Below are 20,953 nucleotides of genomic sequence, written 5' to 3' on the forward strand. Positions count from 1 at the left end.
AGGCTTTTAATTATAAGAGCAACTTAAAGAGACATAAACTGGTCCACAGTGGAGTTAAAGCACACAAGTGTGACCAGTGTGGGAGGGCTTTTGCTTTGAAGTCGAGCTTGGCGACACACAAGCTGGCGCAGCATGTGACCTTTCTGGGAAAGCCTCCAGCCAGCGACCCCAGAAACACACCAACAGACGCTGATACGTGATCGGTGCAGCAGTTCAGTTTACACAAACTCGAGCTTAAGTCAACTCTACGCTTACTGACCATGGACACGCACCAGTGCGACCAGTGTGACAAAGCCTAGAACCAGTTTAGAGGTAATTCAGTCAGTTTTTTTAAACAAGCTAATGTGTATATAAAAGATTTGTTACTGGTAATACAGCAAAACTTTATTGTAGTTTTTAAAGTTCAAGTTAAACCATGTGAAATAAGTTGGATAATACACGGTGTTACATATGGGACACAAACGCAGCGTTTTGGGACAACATGGTTTCTGTTGGGTTTACACAAACTGTAAAGATGTTATTACGATGTTATTACGATGTTATTACGATGTTATTACGATGTTATTACGATGTTATTACGATGTTATTACGATGTTATTACGATGTTATTACGATGTTATTACGATGTTATTACGATGTTATTACGATGTTATTACGATCAATGTTAGCTCTACATGGGTGTTAGATTTCAAAATAAAATCCTTTTAAACGATCGTCACGTTTCATTTATCACCAGCAGAACAGTCTCCAACAGTGTCCAACTTTATGGCTCATAATGGGCAAAGACGCGGCTACAACTTTGATGCTAATCTGAAGTGAATAAAACTATAATAGGACATGAAATGCATTTAGATCTGTACATATGCTGTAATGATCACATGATGTGGCGCCATCCTTTCTGAAATTAAACCGACAACAGATTTGTTGTCTGGGGCATTTAACACAAACTGATTTGAATAAAACGACATCATGAATGCAAAAAACGATGCAGCTGCATTCATATTCATATTTCCTCCTCGGTTCCAACTATTAATACAGAAATGCAAATGCATCATTCTTTTCTTGAAATTTAAACACAGGTTTATAAACGGTCTCAGCAGTTCTTAAGTACATTTAGTAAAACAGGTAAACACTTACTATTTGTAATTTATTTTATCAATTTTCCTTCTGACGATGCTGTCTGTGTTGAGCGCTCAGTGAATCTGTGTTCGACTACTCCGCCTAGGCTGCACTGTCCAGCGCAGATCCACTGAGCGCTCAACACAGACAGCATAGTCAGAAGGAAGAGCGCAGGGCAAGCTAGCGAGACAGAAGCTAAGCTCTCCTTGCAACAGGCAAATTGAACCTCATTCAGATCTGGCGTTTGGAATTATTTTGGTTTTCATGTAACGTATGACCCTGAAGGTAAGCGAGTCATGGACTAAAGTAAAACAGTATGTTGGATGTGCCATGCAATGCTCAATTACATGGGTGGGAACTAGTGTGTTAGCGCAGTTAGCTCGTTAACGTGTTGGCCGTCTAGCCCCATGCACGGGGCGATCGGCGGTAGCTCGTTAACGGAGATTTGCCGTGTTGTGGCGTTAAGGTCATTTCAACGAGATTAACCTGAAAGCACTAGTGGGAACACAACGAATATGACTGCACATTTACGCCGACATCATCCTAGTGCAAAGACAAAAACAACAAGCATGCTACTAACTTTAGCCGAGTCATTTAGACAGCTGTTAGCACATGATTCTCCTTATGCTGCTGAGAATATAGCCCAGAAGAAGCGGATAGTATAGCTTTTATTTTGGAAAGAGCCATTTCTCTGTAATAAACTCTCTTTTCCAAAGATGAGTGATTCCTCAATCAGATACAGGGCTCGCAATATCGCTAGCCCGACGTCCCGGAGCTAGCGATTTTTCCAGTCGGGCTACCAAAATCTATCTCTGCCCTGCCCGTCGGGCTATTGTAGGAAGGAAAAATATATGTGAGAGGTTGATCGCGCAGAGAATCGCTGAGCTTATGTGAGTGCGTGTGTAAAAGCATTTCAGTTCTGCTGAGCCAAATAAGACAGGTCAGGGTGAAGAAGTGACAGCCAAAGAAAAGCTTACCACAAAACGGAGAAGTTATGACAAATCAGACTATAAGGCAAAAAGAAAGTGCAGCTTTATGGTTTCATGGACAAAAGAATTTCTGTGGCTGCAATATGACGAGCTAAATAACCAGGGCTGCACATAAGTGGTCCGCAGGTGCGCATTCGCTGTCAAAATAAAAAACACGCACAAGGGTTAGGGTTAAATTTAAAAACTGTACTTTTGAGTTAAAATATATATTTATAATTTTAATAAATGACAAATTAAAAATGCATGAACATTTTTTTGTATCGAAAAAATATCGAAACGTGACACCAAAGTATCGAACCGAACCGAACCGTGAATTTTGTGTATCGTTGCACCCCTACTGGTTATCCATCAAAGTTCAACACTTTAAAGTCCACAACTTTCCACACTCTGATAAGCACATCCCAGCGGTGACCGCCCCGCCGGTTCCCAGACTGCAGCCTTGGCGTTCGCTCTGGGGCTTATTTTTAGCTACACACATGGCACTTTTCCATTTTATCATTCTTTATTAAACATCTTACAAAGAAGTATTTAACTTTAATTAGTTTTACCAGAGTGTGCATGTTTATGGATGTTAGAGAAAAATACAAGGTGCAGATACTGCACATCTGCAGTCCCCATCAGGTCACATGTGCATATAACCAAAAGTCAAATACAGAAAATGATCCTGCTACTTTGGCCCTAGTGCAACTCTCTGTTGGTATTTGGTTTAAACTGCAAGAGTGGCTACAAATCTGTGGTTAAGCTGCACTTCCTGCTGTTTCTCCCTCTGTACTCGTTGCTCTTTAGGTCAGTATGTGGTAGTTTTCCATGTCCCAGTGGAGATTTCCTCTCGTGCAAGCTTTCCTCACGCGCACACTGAGCCCTCATCCTTTCTACACAAAATTCGTTTGTCTACTTCATAAACAAGACTAATAGTCAGCAAACATCTTGGCTTCACTTGGATTCTCAAGTTTAAAATACATGGAAAGTTTGGGAAACTATGGTTTACCCTGACGGGAGCATGAATGTGGACAGCAGCGGTGGCACTGAAATTTATTCAGTATTTGCTGAGGCATCAGATTCTCGACAGCTGGCAGTAAAGAAAGAGTCAGGAGGCTGGGTGTAGTGGACACCGTATATGTCTAAGCACCGACCTGGCAGATCTGATTACAATGTTAAAAACATAGAGCTTAACCCTCATCAGTAACATGACAACTGTAACATGCTGTAAGTATGAGCACTTTTATGAAACTTCACTAAAGTGTATTATTGTGTTGTCAAGCTTGAATGCATTGTAAGTGAATGGATTCTGTTTGTTCAGCTACAACTGGGAAGAAAAACTTTCTGACCAATAAGGTGGAGACGGTGGCATACTTGTGTTGTATCAGCCTATCGGAAGGTTTTTGAAGGTCTGATTTCAAGATATAACACTGGGACAGATGATAGTTTAACAAGGCTGTAGCAATATTACTGTTGTTATTGCTAATGACTGTTACGTGTCTCTGCTGGAGCAGACCTAGAGTAGATATTATGTTTTGTCTGTCCCTGCTCTCATGAACAAGGCATCTTTCAAACTGCTTGAAGGAATTTCTTCAGTTTCCGTAAGGATTTTGCCAAAGTTTAAGGTCATCCCAACACTGCGACACTCATTCTGAGTTCATTTGTGAAGTGTGACAGAACTTCACACAAATGCCAAACAGGACAACAGCAAGTTAAAACAATGCTGAAGTGTTTTTATTGTATGACGAGCAGAAAAGAATTTGAGGTTGCAACGTTATCCTTGTTGCACTGCAATCTTGGGATGTGAGAACCTGAAAGCCTGAAATCTGTACCCCATCCACAACACACCTTTTCTCTGTACTCCTCCCCAGCACCCTGCAGTCACATGCGCCTGCAGGTAGATAAAAACCTCAAAAGAGACACTGGTCGCCATTCTGCTCAGAAGCTTTTCAGGAGCTTTCAGAAGATTCACGAGTTCAGGCGTCTCCACCGTGCAGACATACAGGAGCAGGTATGGACCTCTCACTCGCTACAAAAACATCTGAGCTGTATTCGGTGCAATACTGTGAGCCAGTTTCTTGTTTAGAGTGGATGTTTCAGGCTACAGCAGCATTACAGTAACTTTTGTGCATTTTTCCTGCAGTAATTGTGCGTTTACAAACACATTTCAGCAGCACATGCAAACCATCACAGTATAAATGCAGCTCTCTGTTTCCATATTTGGCAACCTTTGGTCTTCCACAACAGCTCCAGGACGGTGTAACCAGGGCAACAGAGTAATATATTGTCCTAAAAGGATAATATTTTACCAAGCCTTGCAACATGCTGCAAATAGCGACGCGCTAAATAGCATGTTAGATAAACTGCCAAAAATACATCCAGAGGAGCAGGTGTTTGGTCTCTCACTCTCATGTCATGAGCTCTCAGCAGATGGTGGAACATGAGCCGCTTTGTTTTGGACTAACCTCCATGTTAAACTGGACTTTATGACAGAGAAATATGGAGTGAAAGGAAAGGCCTTACTTCAGCCTGCAAATCGGTTTTTAATGCACAGGAACTGGAAATTATTAACCTGGGAAGTCATTAGCTTACATACGTGTAAAATAAATATGAAATCATTTGTAAGCGTCAGTGTTTCATGTGATTTCTAAGTCATTTTTAACATGTAACCTGTTTGGTGTAGGATGCATTTGGTGGGCACTTTGGGGCTTTTTCTGACCTTGCTGCATCTCTCTAACTCGCTGCTGCTGGGAGTGTTAGATTTGTATTGTTGATTGTCATTTATGCTTAGAAATATTTACTTATATATGCTTAGAGTTTTGTAATTAGTTGTAGATTGGTAGAGGTTTTGATCCTTGATAGTCTGCAAACTTTGTGTGTATTAGACAGCACTTTGGGAGCATGAGAGGTCATACCGTGTCTTATTGTTTTATGGTAGGATTAACGTAGCTACGTCTGTTCTAGTCTAAGTGCTCTTTGTTTAGATGAACTGCAGGACTTCCTCACCGTGTTATCTAGGATGAACCATCTAGGGTGAGGGGGAGGCTACCCTCTTCCTGACCAAGGATGTTTAACCCTTTGATCAGCAACACACACACACACACACACACACACACGCATACACACAGGCAAGGTACTCTTTGTTTGTATGTAGACGTCGTATGTTAATGAACCTATGCATATTCATGTAACCTCAATAAAAGGGCAGTGTTACAGGAGGACGGACGAGACCAACTGGAGTCAAGCGGTTGTCCGGTTCTCTCCCGTGCACGAGTAACATGAAGAACTTTGCCTATTTGTGTCTTGCTTAGCAGTGTAATTATATTGTCTTAACGTTCCAGCGAATAGGTTTATGCTACAAACCTAACATTAATTGGTCCTTCGAGAGCCGGAGCCCTGGAATCGCATTCACCGAGGGGAGGAGAGGCACGCTGAAAGACTGACGTCAGCCAGGAAGTTCCTGTGGATTCGCGGTCTGTCTTTTCTCCTCGATGAATGACGGTCGGCGGGATTCGGGCTGATATTACACTCTAAGCAACGCCAAGTAAGTTTAAAGAGGCCGACTCTATAACCGTGTCGTTGTGCAGTCTCCGCCACTGTGTGAGGCGTTGAGAAGAGGCCGACTCTATAACCGTGTCGTTGTGCAGTCTCCGCCACTGTGTGAGGCGTTGAGAAGAGGCCGACTCTATAACCGTGTCGTTGTGCAGTCTCCGCCACTGTGTGAGGCGTTGAGAAGTTCGCTACTTTGTGTAGCGATACCCGGGTTCCTTGCTACTTTGTGGAGCAAGAGGTTCCTCGCTACTTTGTGTGGCTAGAGGTGAGTTCTCCGCCGCTTTGTGGGGCGTTGAGAAGTTCCGCGGGGTCCAGACTGTGCTGGACGATAGGCCTATTTTGTGTTGTTTTTGTTGTCGTTGTCATTGTTGTCATCGTTGTTGTTGTTGTGTGTGAGTGTGTGCGGAGCAGAACATGTGGTCTGTGACACCGACTGTTGTTGTTATCATGGGTTTCTAAGCAACCAAGAGTGAGTCGGAGGGAGACAGACGTTTGTGCTGGACTTTGCTCCTGGCAGCACAAAGTATTTATGTAAAAAAGAGAGAGAGCGACGGCTCCACAGCTGCGCGGGTTCACGCGAGCGCGGTCACGCGGGTTTCACGCGGACCTGAGCCGTGCGGTTAATCGCAGGCTTAAAAATGGAAGAGATTAAAATGTTAGAAGTTTTCAGAAAACACACCAGCCTTGAAGAGCGTGTGGAGAAGGCCAGCCCACATCAGCAGCTATGCTCTGGTGGGTGGCTGTCCCCCCACCCCTTGCTGACACAAAACGTTAACTCTTCAGCCTGTGTGCCAGACCATAGACGTAATTGAGGTGGATAGTTGTTAAAAGTCATCTACATTACGCTTGTGATTGCTTAAATTCAGTACGATGACATGTGAGGTGAAGTGATATAGGTAAATATTTAAACTAATGAAGTGCATAGAGGCACTTGACCTGTGTGGAAGACTGTCGTCTTATTATGAGCCATTGTTGAGATATAGAGCACATCTGTGAAAACAACTAATATGCTCAACCCTGTATGAAACATCTAAAAGTACATGATGGAGAAGCTGAGTTGAATATGAAAGTGTAAGACTTTGCCGCTGTGGGCAGAGCAACTACTGTGTGATGTTGCGTTGCAGTTTTTTTTTTTTTTTTTTCTTCTGAGCTGATGAGCAGGCTACACATTATCAGATCGAGAGCTGTCTGAGAACTACTCTAAGAGAGGGAAACAGCGCTATGATAACTGTGATAACTGGAGTGTGCAACGTTTCCATGAGCAGTTTTCCTGCATCTTGACTTGTGTGTAGAGTGTTCATAACATCAGCATCATGTTTTTGATTATTTGTTTGTTGGGTTGAAAAATAGTTAAATAAACTGGTGATCATATTTACGGATCACCATGGCACATATCATCAGCCATGTGATTTATTTTTGCAGATGACAAAGTGAGTGTGAATGTGTCTGACATCACAGTGTTTTTGTGCACTGTGCAAGAGTAATTGCCTTTGATTGTGAGTGACAGCGGTGATTTTGCAGGTCACCAGCTATTGTAAATAAAAAAAATTAAAAAAAAAGAGTGAATAAGAGGGAGAATTTATATTGTAGAAAAAAATAATCATAGGAAAAAGGTTTTGTGTTGATCAACCAAAAAAAAACAACTATAATTTCATTTTCTGCTTTTAAGAAAGGACTGTTCACAAAAACACAGAGCGAGAGAGAGAGAGAGATATGTGTTGATTAAGCAGTGATGATAATAATGAAATGTCTTAGTTGTCACTTTCAGGTGAAAAGCAGACCTGAATCAATTTTCCACATGCAGCGGTCGGAAGAAAGTTATAGTTTAACATCATTGGAAACATGCAGGCCAAGTTTCTGGCTGACTTATTTACAGTGCCATGTGTTTCTCAACCTCACAAGCGAGCTCACTCCTCCCTGAAGATAAGGAATGCAGCTCCATGATAAAGAGACAGCAGCAAGTCCTGAGCACAAAAAGTCCCAGCAAAGCAGCAGCAATGTGGATAAACAGCAGCAGAAGAAAGCAAACCCATCTTCCTGTCTGATTGGATGACTTCCACGGAGGGGCGAGCAAGATGGCGGTGGCAGCATGTTGAAATGCTCAAAAAGGACTGAGTGACTCGGGCAAGCCACATGCAGCTAGCATGCTGGCTAGCGACATGAAAGAAATGGACCCTTCATGATGCGTTCAACGTGCCAGCGCTGTGGTGGGAAAGGCTCCATCATAAACACGCCCTGCGCCCTGCGCCGAGGTTCAGGCCAAGAAGAAGAAGACGATGACTTCCAAGCCCAAGAAGGTCAGCCTCAGCGTGGGCGAGCTGATTGTGAAAGCCGTGGCCGCTTCCAAGGAGCGCAACGGCCTGTCCGTGGCCGCCCTCAAGAAGGCTCTGGCTGCCGGAGGCTACGATGTGGACAAGAACAAGGCCCGTGTCAAGACCGCCATCAAGAGTCTGGTGGCGAAGGGCACTCTGGTGCAGACCAAGGGCACCGGGGCCTCCGGATCCTTCAAGATGAACAGGGTTACTGAGACCAAAGCTAAGACGCCCGCCGCGGCCAAAGCCAAGAAACCGGCAGCAGCTGCTAAGAAGTCGCCCAGGAAGGCAGCAGCAGCAGCACTTCAGCCACTAGCACGAAGTCAACCGCATCAGAGGACAATAGTGAGAGTGGCTGTGACTTCACTGTGCATGTGAAGAAAACGTTTGGGAGAACTGAACAGTTGGAGTTTGACATTTGCCACCTGTGGAGTAAAATGGCAAGAAGAGACAGTGGGACACAGGACAAAGCTGAAGGAGAACTGCCGGCTGTTGGACTGTTGAAGTGGGAGAGGACAACAGAGTGAGAAGACTAGGTGAGAACACATAGGAATTATTTAATGTGGGAAATCAAAATTTGGGTTAGCAAACCTGGGGAAAAGAAAACTGACTGCTTAAGTTGGAAAATTGAGACGGAGTCTGAAACATTGCGAAAATAGAAACATATACAAAATCACACACACACAAGCAGAACATGCATTAACCCTACTAACAATTCCAAACACAAAATGACTCATGAAGACTCATAGCACATTAGTTAAGAAATGATTAAATAATAGCAGAGAAGTGTGTAGGAAAGGCAGCTTTAAGAACATGCTCTGCTGGAGATGCAGCTCCACAGACATGCATTGGACCTGCCTAATAACACAAACCCATGCAATGAAAATTAGCTTGTTATCTTTCATCAGTGTTACAATAGTGTCAATTTAGCAGACACTTGTTATCAAATGCTGAATTTATCCTAAAGAAAAAAAATTGACTCTCCAAGTTGCAGGACAACAATTTAACTTTTGTGAGAAAAAAAGATCCTGGTTTGACCAACCAGTGATCAGACAATAAATTTAGTTGTTAAAATGGTAAATTGGGAGAAGCTTCCTGCTTGATTGAGGCAGCACATGTAATTTACTGTATGAGGGAAATTGTCTTTTGTGATACTATTTTGAACATGCTTTTCTGTCGTCCTGTCAACTTGGTGGGTTAATAGCTGATATGCAAATTAGTTGATTGGTTTTAGATTAATGAAAGGTGACTGAATTCTAGTACGAGTGAATGAGATGTGTTGGAGTTGTTGTGTGTTGAGTAGAGACTCTAAAACACTGAGTTTCCTGCTTTGATGTGCGAGTGAATCCTGTATTTAGATACACAACTCTGAATACGTCAGAACAGACTGTTTTGTGAAGTGCATGACAGCATGTCACATGTTTTATGATGAAGGGAAAAGGAAAATTGAATAAAATAGATCTGTGGCCTAAATGAGTGAAGAGCACAGACCTGGTAATTAAACTCATAGCTAATAAGACATTAGGATTATGTTGTGTGTTGTGCAGCTGATGGTTGATTTGGAGTGAATCTAGCTGATGATTTTTCTTTTGTTGTGAAGTTGAGCCTGCCGATTAGTATGATGGTATGATGAACCATGCTAATGGTATGATTTACCCTCCTGAGATGAGGAGCTTGTGTCATGACTTAACAAGGCCTTTTTATTTTGATACTTTCACAGTGCACTGAAAGTTTTGTTTGATAATCTCTGTTCTTTAAGCAGATCTGCACGTCGGGAATTAAAAGCGCTACACGTCGTCGAGAAAATTGTGCCAAGTGAGTTCTCCACATTTAAATGGACTCTGGAGAAAGCCACTTATTTGGGACAATTATTAAATGACAGTCCCAGTCCAAAAGGATTCAGCGATGTAATCCAAACTAAAGTTTTTCTTTTTCTTTTTGAAATGACGTCATTTTGCTGAGAGTGGAAACTAAATGCGACGATAGGTTCCACTATCAGCAAAGAAAGAAAGAATGAATGCATGAATGAGTGAGTGAAAGGAAAACAAACTGACTGACTGGTAAAAGCTGACAAGACTTTACTGATGTAACACGACTGTGTGAAGTTGACCCCCGCCTGGCAGGGGTGCAGATGAGTCTGTGTGTGCTTCCCTTTACAGGAGCAGAAAGATGACAGCAACACTCGAGGTTGCGTGATGATTTAACATTTTAAATGCCATTTTCTGTGTCTGTGAATTTACTATGTGTGCGTCATTCACTAGCTTGTGTGCTCACAGAGATATCTGTGACAAAGTATGCATACGCCTGCGCAAGCGCTAACATTTGCATTTTCGTTTTTACAGCATTATGGTTCTTCATGTGTTTGATCATGTGATTTATAGGAATACTGGCTAATGTTTCTCTACTACGAGATTTCTGGGTTTATGTGTGAAGAAAACTGTAGTTACAGGCATATGTTGATGGAGAAATTAATATAGTTTGAGACATACTGTGATGAGACCAGTGTTACTGTTTCCACAGCGAGTGTTAACTTAATGGTGTTTTATGGCACCTCTAGAATCCGTTGACCTGTGTCTGACCTCCGTCTGACCACAGTCAATGTGTATTGCTAATGTTTGTTTCTTTGAGAATGCTGTGGTAGATTCAGCTGAAGCGGACAAGTGACATGGGTAAAACAAATAAGAGATTACGGTATTTATGGAATAGTTTATTATGGGCTCATTAGCTGGCCACTTTTGAACCCATAATAATAATATATGAGTGGAGTGACTTTGCTTAAGAGAAGTCACTGATTACATTAATGTTAACAGAGTACATGGGATAATCCATGTCTGAGGTGAATTAGGGTAATAGTTGTAGTTACTGATTTGAGAAAACCTGCACATGACACTTGTCTTGCTGATGTTGAATGCTTATTACTCTTATGATACAATTGTTTACAGGTATGAAGTTTGATTTCACTTCCAGATTTTGCTTTCCAGGCCGTGATGGTGTGTATGCAGGCTCCTGGGAGAGCCAGGTGTTAAGCAAACTTAATATGCAACACACGCTAACATCTTTTATTGCAGGGTTACGGAGCTACTCCGGAGGAGGTGCCCTGATGTTGCCTGGGACATGATCTAGCTAATCTTTTTCTTTAAGACAGGGATCCAGGTTTGGTGAGTTGACGCATGGGAATGTCCATGCGTCAAGAGGTGGAGTGCAAGGATTAACATTAAACAATGTTTACTATTATTGTTGCAGTGATTTGTGTGATTAGCCGTTTATTTACAAGTATTAAACCTATGCAAGTGGTGCATCCATGTTCAGATGAGGCTTTGATGGCCTATAAGTGAAGTTCACTGAACTAAAGAATGTGGTTTGATGATTGTTGACATGCTCTCCAAATAGAAGTTTTTCTTCTTAGCAAGGAAATACAGGTGCAGCAGTAATCTCCTGAGAAATCTTCAGAGGCCCAGTGAGAAGCGTGAACCATTCCAGGCATAGCCGACAGCCAGGCAGTGGTTGAGGTCAAAGGTCAAGCTGGTTGGGGCCCATCATGAGATCAGACCTTGGAGCCACAGCAAGGACCATGAAACTGCCTGCAAAATAGAGGAGAGGATCGTCCACAAAATGGGAGCTGAGGCCAGGAGAGAGGCTTCAGGAGGATCAGAGATCATCTTCAGCACAGCAGACATCACACAGAGAGCTGTGCTACTGAGCTTCCAGGAGATTTTAAATAAAATGAAAGATTCAATATTGACGCTGAGGAAGACAACTAAGGTGTACGACGTGCTCTGCCTTAAACCTTCAGCAGCGTTGGAACATGAAAACTCGTGGGATGAGGGGAGCGTGCCAAGCTCCATCGACAGCGCAGAAGGAGTTCGAGGATGACATCATGATTCTATGAAAGCACAGGAACCAGAAGCTATGGTGGTGATGACAGCAGTTTCCTATGAACATCACCTAATGCTGTGCCACTATACTGTGCATACGATGACACTCTGAAGGCTGCTGGGATCATAACAGCAGTAAGATGACGGAACCCAGCACCCTTTCCACAGAGGTGTTTCTCTGCAGAGCGTGGACAATTAAGGAGTCATAAATATCCCCCTCACAAGACGAAGGTCTGAAGTCAGGTGATGGGGGGCTGGTAAGAGGCCATAAAACTAGAGTGCTGAGAGGTCTGCAGCTTGGAAATAGCTGAGACCCATGTTGACGAACAACAAAACCAACTGGTATGTTTGAATGTCTATTCTACATACATTTGGACTCTGGTCCTATGGACAGTGATGGAAACAACTGGAAGAGACATTCATGACGCCCTGCAGAGCTTAAACCACTCTGCAGAGAGACATGTGATGTGCACACCCGGAGGAAGCACCACCAAGCTGAGATGTTTTTGAAAATGTTACTTTTTTAGTTTCACTATTAAATTAACAATTTCTTTGGTTGCTCGTAAGATGTAGTTTGCCAAGAGATGAGCTCAATGAATGGGGTAACTGCTAATACATTTGTTGAACTGTGTACCTTTTCAGTAATTTAGGGTGATTTGACATATGCTGAGTATAAAAAGGTTTGCATTGAAACTGTCAGACATGAGGTATTCATACCTGGGAACTTTTTAAGCATAAAGGTCAAAAAGGGGGGAAATGTTAGATTTGTATTGTTGATTGTCATTTATGCTTAGAAATATTTACTTATATATGCTTAGAGTTTTGTAATTAGTTGTAGATTGGTAGAGGTTTTGATCCTTGATAGTCTGCAAACTTTGTGTGTATTAGACAGCACTTTGGGAGCATGAGAGGTCATACCGTGTCTTATTGTTTTATGGTAGGATTAACGTAGCTACGTCTGTTCTAGTCTAAGTGCTCTTTGTTTAGATGAACTGCAGGACTTCCTCACCGTGTTATCTAGGATGAACCATCTAGGGTGAGGGGGAGGCTACCCTCTTCCTGACCAAGGATGTTTAACCCTTTGATCAGCAACACACACACACACACACGCATACACACAGGCAAGGTACTCTTTGTTTGTATGTAGACGTCGTATGTTAATGAACCTATGCATATTCATGTAACCTCAATAAAAGGGCAGTGTTACAGGAGGACGGACGAGACCAACTGGAGTCAAGCGGTTGTCCGGTTCTCTCCCGTGCACGAGTAACATGAAGAACTTTGCCTATTTGTGTCTTGCTTAGCAGTGTAATTATATTGTCTTAACGTTCCAGCGAATAGGTTTATGCTACAAACCTAACAGGGAGCCTTTAACATCAAATCCTTCGGAGACACCAAAGCCTCCAACACCACTCTGATGAACATCATTACCAAGGTCTGGGACTTTTCCCTCTTTGGTAGATATGACAGTTTGTACAAAATGTTTACATCCACCCATTTGTAATGCAATTTTGGTCAGAGTGCTTTCAAAACCAATCCAGAAGTGTTATCTTGTGTGTGCGTTTTGAAATAGTTTGAACTGAATTTTGAGAAATGCTTTGGATGATTTGGCCTGTTGCAGAAGTAAACCTGAATATTCCCAGAATATTCCCACCTCTATGCTTAAGGAATGATCAATGAAATAACTGGATGTGCAACAGCTGTAGCGTTGCCTTTACAATCTAAAGCTTAACACATGAATTTTTTCGTGCAAGGTAAAATATAAACAAACGTGATGTTGCAAGATGGACAATCAGCTGATTCATTTTCATTTTTTATGTGTGTTTTGTAGATTGTCCAACGCTATGACGTCATTCTGATCCAAGAGGTCAGAGACGGTGATCTCTCAGCAACCCAAAAACTCATGGAGTACGTCAACAAGTGAGTCCACACACCGAACATGGAACATTCAGAGTAACACTGAGCATGAAATGCAAACGTATGGAAACATAAAAGTGTGTGTTTGTTTCCCCCCAGAGATTCTCCTCAGTACAAATACATCGTCAGCGAGCCTCTCGGTGCGAGCACCTATAAAGAGCGATATCTCTTCCTTTACAGGTGCACCACGATGAAAAAAATAAGTCTACTCTACACACAGTGAAATGATATTTATTCAGTTCAATTTTATTTACACAGCGCCAAATCACAACAAGAGTCGCCTCAAGGCGCTTTATACTGTCAGGTAGACCCTACAATAACACATACAGAGAAAAACCCAACAATCATATGACCCCTATGAGCAGCACTTTGGCAACAGTGGGAAGGAAAAACTCCCTTTTGACAGGAAGAAACCTCCGGCAGAGTCAGGCTCAGGGAGGGGCGGCTGTTTGCAACAAAACATGGTTCGTTGCAGTGATGCCGTGTAAAAAGCATTTTTAGTTCTTGCTCTAAATATGTATTTTGTAGAAAGGGAAAAAGTCTTTTTCATGGCAGAATGTGAATAGTTTGATTGTTTTCTTTGTTTCTTAAAGCCAAACAATTTAACAAAAATAAAAATGACTTGTTCACGTTGCCCGGGGTTAAAGTCAGGATTGGTGTTGGATCATCATCACTTAGACCTCAGAGGGTTAAAGAACCTCCCATAAGTTTCTCAAATAACCATTCAAAACAACTTGATTAAAAATTTATATTTCCAGCATGTTTGTAGTGTTTGAGGCATGTTTGAAGTAATTTAACGGCAAATCCTCCGTCTTTGCTCTGGCATAAACATACATCTTATACACACTCAGAATTCAGAAGAAGTGATTTAAAAAAGGGGAAAAGCAGAACTACAATAAATTTGTCCCGAGAAGCAACTGGACATGTTTAGAAAGGAAGTACACACTGGCAGCAAATGAAAAGGTGGTGATTTTCTCCACAGGGAGGCGCTGGTATCGGTGGCAAAAAGCTACACCTATGACGACGGCCCGGAGGAAACTGGACAAGACGCCTTTAGCAGGGAGCCGTTTGTCGTAATGTTCTCCTCCAAACACACTGGTAGGTGCTGTGGCTCGAGCTATACAGCTGTTTCTGCATCACACTGATAATGATGTGGATCCTCATTCAAACATTTGTGCGTGGTAGTTCCTGGGACATGTTAGTCACTAGTCCTTTATCATTCTCATGCGGTGTAAGCGCCTCCGTCACTGTCAACACTCCTTCGTTCCCTTCTCTTCTGTAGCTGTGAGAGACTTTACTCTGATCCCTCAGCACACCTCCCCAGAATCAGCTGTTCGGGAGCTAAATGCTCTCTATGACGTGGTGGCAGATGTCCGCGCTCGCTGGAACAATGATGTATTTACAGCCTACAAGTAAAAATCATTTATTTGGTGGAAAAACACACATTCGGTAAATGCGACTCACACTACTCTCCCTGCAGGACATCGTGCTGCTGGGTGACTTCAACGCAGGCTGTAGTTATGTGTCCGGGTCTGACTGGCAGCAGATCCGCATCTTCACTGACAAGACTTTCCATTGGCTGATCACTGATGCGGCCGACACTACCGTGTCGCAAACTGTCTGCCCTTACGACAGGTAGACAGATTGTGGCAGGTCGTTCTGATGTGTGCACGCAAACTCTAAACTCTAATCATCTTTCTGTGTTTGCAGGATTGTGGTCACTGCGGACATGATGAGAGGAGTGGTGAAAGATAGTGCGAAGGTGTATAACTACATGACGGACCTGAATCTCAAACAAGATCTGGTAACAGATGAATTTCAATCCTTATCTCTGTAAGAATTCATTTGAACTAAAAAGCACAACCTGCCTCATTCCCCGCTGACACTAATGGAAACGTCAATATAAAAAGTTAACATAATGCTGTATTCACTGCAACTGAGACCATAGACTCGTCAGCAAAATGTTTACTGAGCTCCAATCAGAAGAGAGGCATTCTACACAAAGGGCAAAGCAGTCGCCCCATCAGAAATCATGCAGTTTTAAAGCACTTTTGCTTTTTTAATATCAGCTTTGAGCTACAGAAAATCGAGCAACTTTGTAAAGCAGTGGCTGTAGTAACGACCACAGAGATGCAAACAAAATCATAATGCAGTGTATACTGTAGTGATGGCATTACCATGCAGGCACGTTGAGTTTTTCAGCACTGGAAAGAAACCTGTGGAAACTGAAGCCGTCTGCAGCACAAACTGTGAGCCACTAAAAGAACGGTTTCTCTGTCTCTCAGGCGTTGGCTGTCAGCGACCACTTCCCCGTGGAGGTGAAGCTGAGCGGTTAGGCTCACGTTGCTTGAACCGTGACTTCCACAAGCTTTCCACACATCGTGCTCAATCTGCAGCCAGCACAATGATCATTCAGTTGGGGACTACTGTCAGCCACAGCTTCATGAAATGCAAATGCACAATAAAGCCACTAAAAGAATTTCACTGAAAACTTGTGTGTTGTAAAGAATTCGGCTTCTTGTTGCAGTGGAGCACATTTGTCTGGAACAAGTCTGAACATTTACTGAGACCCTTTGTTGATTTGGAAACCTTTAATAACGCGTGTGTATTTTATTTCACTTCTTTTGTCTGCTTAAATGTCTTCAGAGTTTTGAGTTACTGAAGTTTTTTAATTAATTTCCCAAAACAGCTCAGACACACAGCAAAACACTAACCTGCAAAACTGAGCCAAAAATGTTGAAAAAACATAAAAGAGCGGTAGAGTAATACATCTGTAGGGGAGACCGGGGATAGTTGTCACATCTTTGACATTTCTGTCTGTAAATTGGAGCTCTTTTAAGGTAGTGGATTCAAAATGTAATGCAAAGTATTTACATGTCTCTGCTATTAAATAGTGCAGCTACTTTCTCTGCAGCACAATTACCCATTGCATGGTATGGCCTCAAACACGAAGAGTGAAATGTTACAATTAACCCCATAGTCTGGGTTAGTTGTAACATATCCTGGGGTGAAATGTAACACAATGAAATAAGGGTACTAACAAAACATTAACATGTAATCTTTGTTTATTCAACACATGAATGCACTTACATCCATTTATGCAACTATGTGTGTGTGTGACAGAATGCAGAAATCTAGCTTTTGAACATATTCCAACCCCCCAAAAAAGACAAATTATGGAATTTTCTGCAACTGAATATTTCATTAATTTTGGTTGGTCTTCCTTGAGTTTGGCCTCATTGGCTCAGTGGGCATTATAACCTACAACTCTTGCACCAACTTTGAACATAACAATGAAGCTGAAAAAATGTAGCTGTGCACCAGCATCGCAATTCCATTACTTTTTTTCATGGCTTACCTTGGTGTGGTTTGCAAAGTGCTTCAGAAAGATGAGTGTTGTGTTCCGTAATGTTTATATCATATTGCACCACTAGAGGGTGGTGTCGCAAAATAAGAGGTAAAGCGGAGCCGGAAAAGGTTTAGAGAATAGAAAGAGATAGAATACAGTTAGGTGGCTAGCTGATAGCCGATGTGTGTCACTGCTATCCCTTGGATGTTAGTCTGTGCTGAATTCATTAAAGAGCACTGTTCTTCATGAGGACTGGTTATTACCGCCCACCATTACATTTTGGCGACGAGTAACCCTGCGTGTTTTTTTTTCTCTGCTTTGAGTTTTTTTGCCGAGTCATCATGACTGCAAACGTCCATCCGCCACCGATGTTTTTGCCTTGCCCTGGAGACCCTCCTTTGCCATTCAACATGTGGATGCGTATGTTCAACAATTATTTGCTTGTGATCAATGCAACAGGGAATGCTTGGCCTGAAGCACGAAGAAGAGCTACTTTACTTCACTGCTTAGGAACTGAGGGACAAAGGATTTTCTACTCACTGCCAAATACAGGTGACACTTTTGCCTCTGCTGTTACTGCCCTAGAACAATACTTTTCACCCAAGGTAAATGTTGTTGTGGAAAGACATGCTTTCAGACAGCGAACACAAGCTTCACATGAGACTGTTATCCAGTATGTGGCCAGCTTGCGTGACCTTGCTTCTAAATGTGAGTTTGATGACAGGACAGAAGAAATGATCCGTGATCAGCTAGTTGAACATGTGTCTAGCCCCAGCATAAGAGAAAGCCTCTTGCTTGAACCTGATTTGACACTAGATAAAGCTGTTACACTGGCAACACAAATGGAATCTGCAGTCCAACAAGCTAAATCCATAGCTGCAGACAGCAGTACTCCAGTCCAAGCTGTGCAGTCTCACTCGCACTCCATGCAGAGGAAACATAAGTACAATGCTCACCCTGCAAAGCCATCTCATGCAACAAAAACATCTAAGAACTGTTTTAGATGTGGTTCAAACAGTCATTTAGCCAACTTTCGTCAGTGTCCTGCTGCCAAAGCTACTTGTAAACTGTGTCATAAAATTGGACATTTTGCTCGTGTCTGCTGCTCATCCAAGACAAGAGATGTACGGGAAGTCCATTTACCAAAACTCACAGTCCTTTACTTAACAGATCCTTCTCATGCATCAAAAGGATTGCAATGCAGCATAAATGTGAGCACACCTACGTCATCAGCTAAGGATATTGAACTGATTGTGGACACAGGTTCTGCAGTTTCTATCCTGCCTAACCACATCTACGAAGAGCACTTCAGTGGTACGCCACTAAAACCACCTGACCTTCAACTAGTTACATACACAAAGAAAACAATCCCTGTGTTAGGCTGCCTGCAAGTCACAGTGAGCAGAGGAAATGCATCTGCCTCAGCTGTGTTCTTTGTTGTAAGAAAAGGAACTCCTGTTCTTGGAAGAGATCTGATGGAAGCGCTGAATGTCAGCATTGCAGGCAATACTGTTCTACCTCCATGTAGTGAGCCTACTGCTTCTGTGATGTCTACAAACCCATCACCTGCTTCTTGCATCCCTGCTGCCCCAGATATTGGCTGTGTGCGTGCCTTTGTGCATAAAGTGAAAGTTGACCCAACAGTCAAACCTGTGCGTCAGAAGCTGCGACGTCTCCCGTTTGCTGTGAGGGCTTCAGTTTCAGCAGAACTGGATCGTTTACTCAAAGCTGGTGTCATTGAACGGATTGATGCATCACCATGGGTATCCCCAATTGTTGTGACAGGACGGAAAACTGGTGGAATAAGGCTGTGTGCAGACCTCCGTGAACCAAACAAAGCTGTGATCACTGATTGCTACCCCTTACCACATGTGGATGAATTGTTTGCCAGCTTACAGGGTGCAAAAGTGTTTTCTACAATTGATCTTGCAAATGCATACTACCAGCTGCCCCTGCATGAAGATAGCAGAGATTTGACAGCATTCATTACACATGATGGACTCTTCAAATTCTGTAGAGTACCTTATGGACTGGCCTCTGCCCCCTCAGCTTTTCAGAAAATGATGGCTGAAATTCTTAAAATGGTAAATGGCCTGCATTTGTATAGCGCTTTTCTAGTCCCTAAGGACCCCAAAGCGCTTCACACTACATTCAGTCATTCACCCATTCACACACAGGCGATGGCAAGCTACATTGTAGCCACAGCTGCCCTGGGGCGCACTGACAGAGGCGAGGCTGCCGGACACTGGCGCCACCGGGCCCTCTGACCACCACCAGTAGGCAAACATGGGGTTAGTATCTTGCCCAAGGATATTTGGCATGCAGCCAGGAGGCAGCCTGGGATCGAACCACCGACCTTCTGATTAGTGGCTGACCTGCTCTGCCACCTAAGCTACAGCCACCCTTAAAAACCTCCCAGGTGTCCAAAACTACCTGGATGACCTTATTGTCTACAGTAAAAGTGCAGCTGAGCATGACCAAAACCTTAGCACTGTCCTGCAGAAGCTCAAAGATGCTGGACTTGTGCTTAACGAAAACAAATGCCATTTTAGGAAGACATCGCTACGCTTCCTAGGTCATGTTGTCACTGCTGATGGCATTCTTCCTGATGAGGAGCATATTGATGCTGTTTTGAGAGCCCCTCCCCCATCTGATGCTGTTGCTCTGAGATCCTTCCTGGGCTTGGTGTCATGGTACTCCAAGTTCTTGCCAAACTTTGCAACTGTTGTAGCCCCTATGCCTGCCTGTGCTAATGACAAGAACACCTTCACATGGACTTTAGATGCACAAGCGAGCTTTGAAGAAGTAAAAAAACTCCTGGTGAATAGTCCTGCACTGGCACTGTTTGACCCTGCCTTGCGTGTCGTGATCTCTACTGATGCAAGTGACTATGGGCTTGGTGCTGTATTTGCTCAAGTGCAACCTGATGCCACAGAAAAACCTGTGGCGTTTGCTTCCCGCACACTGTCTGCAACAGAACAAAAGTACTCAACTGTTGAAAAAGAAGCTTATGCTTGTGTGTGGGCTGCAGAGAAATGGAGAACGTATTTGTGGGGCCGACGTTTTACTCTGCGGACAGACCACCAAGCTCTGACAACACTGCTGAGCACCAAAGGGATTAATAGGGCTGGAATGCGCATCGCCCGCTGGTCTGCCCGCCTCCTGTGTTTTGACTATGATGTTATTTACCGCCCAGGTTCTCAGAACTATACAGCTGACTGTCTCTCTCGCCTGCCCCTGCCTGTTTCTTCCCATCCTACATCAGATGCAGATCATGAAATGGTAGCCCAAGTCTCTGCTGCCATGTCCTCACTTCCAGTTGCGGACTTTGACTCTGCCTGTTCAACTTGCCCTGAACTGGTTGCTTTGCGTTCACAAATACAAAGCGACTGGCCTGCCTCAATCAAAGCACTTGATGTCACGCTTGCACCTTACTACAAAATCCGTAATGAACTTTCAACCCTAAGTGATTATGTTCTCAGAGGCTCAAGGCTCATTGCACCACTTTCAGTGAGACTTAAACTGATTGCACTGGCACATGAAAGTCATCAAGGGATTGTGCGCACAAAACAAAGACTACGAGACCTCTACTGGTGGCCAAAAATGGACTCACAAGTTCAGTCTGCCATAACCTCATGCCTCCTCTGTCAGTCCAATGACAAAACTGCACATACTAACCCTGCTCCTCTCCAACCCGTCCCACTGCCTGATGGACCGTGGAAAAAATTTGGTCTTGACATTGTTGGGCCTTTTGATACTGCTATACCTGCTTGTAGATATGTCATAACATTGACTGACTACTACTCCAAATGGCCTGAGCTTGCCTTTTCACCTTCTGCTACTACTGATGATGTCATTCAG

At 43.1% G+C, this 20,953-nt stretch overlaps 2 protein-coding genes across 2 annotated transcripts; both read left to right on the plus strand.

Annotated features, from left to right (window-relative positions):
* Nucleotides 1-3,972: 3,972 nt before the first annotated feature.
* On the plus strand, nucleotides 3,973-17,011 carry LOC308411819 (deoxyribonuclease-1; the record flags this gene model as incomplete). Its single annotated transcript, XM_080905845.1, has 11 exons — nucleotides 3,973-3,984; nucleotides 4,085-4,098; nucleotides 4,771-4,837; nucleotides 13,190-13,261; nucleotides 13,658-13,746; nucleotides 13,843-13,923; nucleotides 14,726-14,841; nucleotides 15,026-15,138; nucleotides 15,224-15,378; nucleotides 15,454-15,547; nucleotides 16,029-17,011. The coding sequence occupies 11 exons, from the start codon at nucleotides 3,973-3,975 to the stop codon at nucleotides 16,077-16,079; spliced, it is 864 nt and encodes a 287-aa protein (XP_080761971.1). The 3' UTR covers nucleotides 16,080-17,011.
* LOC308410934 (histone H1-like) lies at nucleotides 4,842-13,105 on the plus strand. The gene is made up of 2 exons (XM_080904602.1): nucleotides 4,842-5,645; nucleotides 5,766-13,105. Exon 2 carries the CDS (start codon nucleotides 7,916-7,918, stop codon nucleotides 8,327-8,329), a length of 414 nt encoding a protein of 137 aa, XP_080760728.1. The 5' UTR covers nucleotides 4,842-5,645; nucleotides 5,766-7,915; the 3' UTR covers nucleotides 8,330-13,105.
* Nucleotides 17,012-20,953: the final 3,942 nt, after the last annotated feature.

The sequence above is a fragment of the Rhamphochromis sp. 'chilingali' genome, assembly GCF_963969265.1.
Source record: "Rhamphochromis sp. 'chilingali' genome assembly, chromosome: 15".
Classification (NCBI taxonomy): domain Eukaryota; kingdom Metazoa; phylum Chordata; class Actinopteri; order Cichliformes; family Cichlidae; genus Rhamphochromis; species Rhamphochromis sp. 'chilingali'.

Bases quoted from the DNA above. Each gene is read 5' to 3' on its own strand.
- LOC308410934 (XM_080904602.1), top strand. From the start codon at position 7,916: ATGACTTCCAAGCCCAAGAAGGTCAGCCTCAGCGTGGGCGAGCTGATT.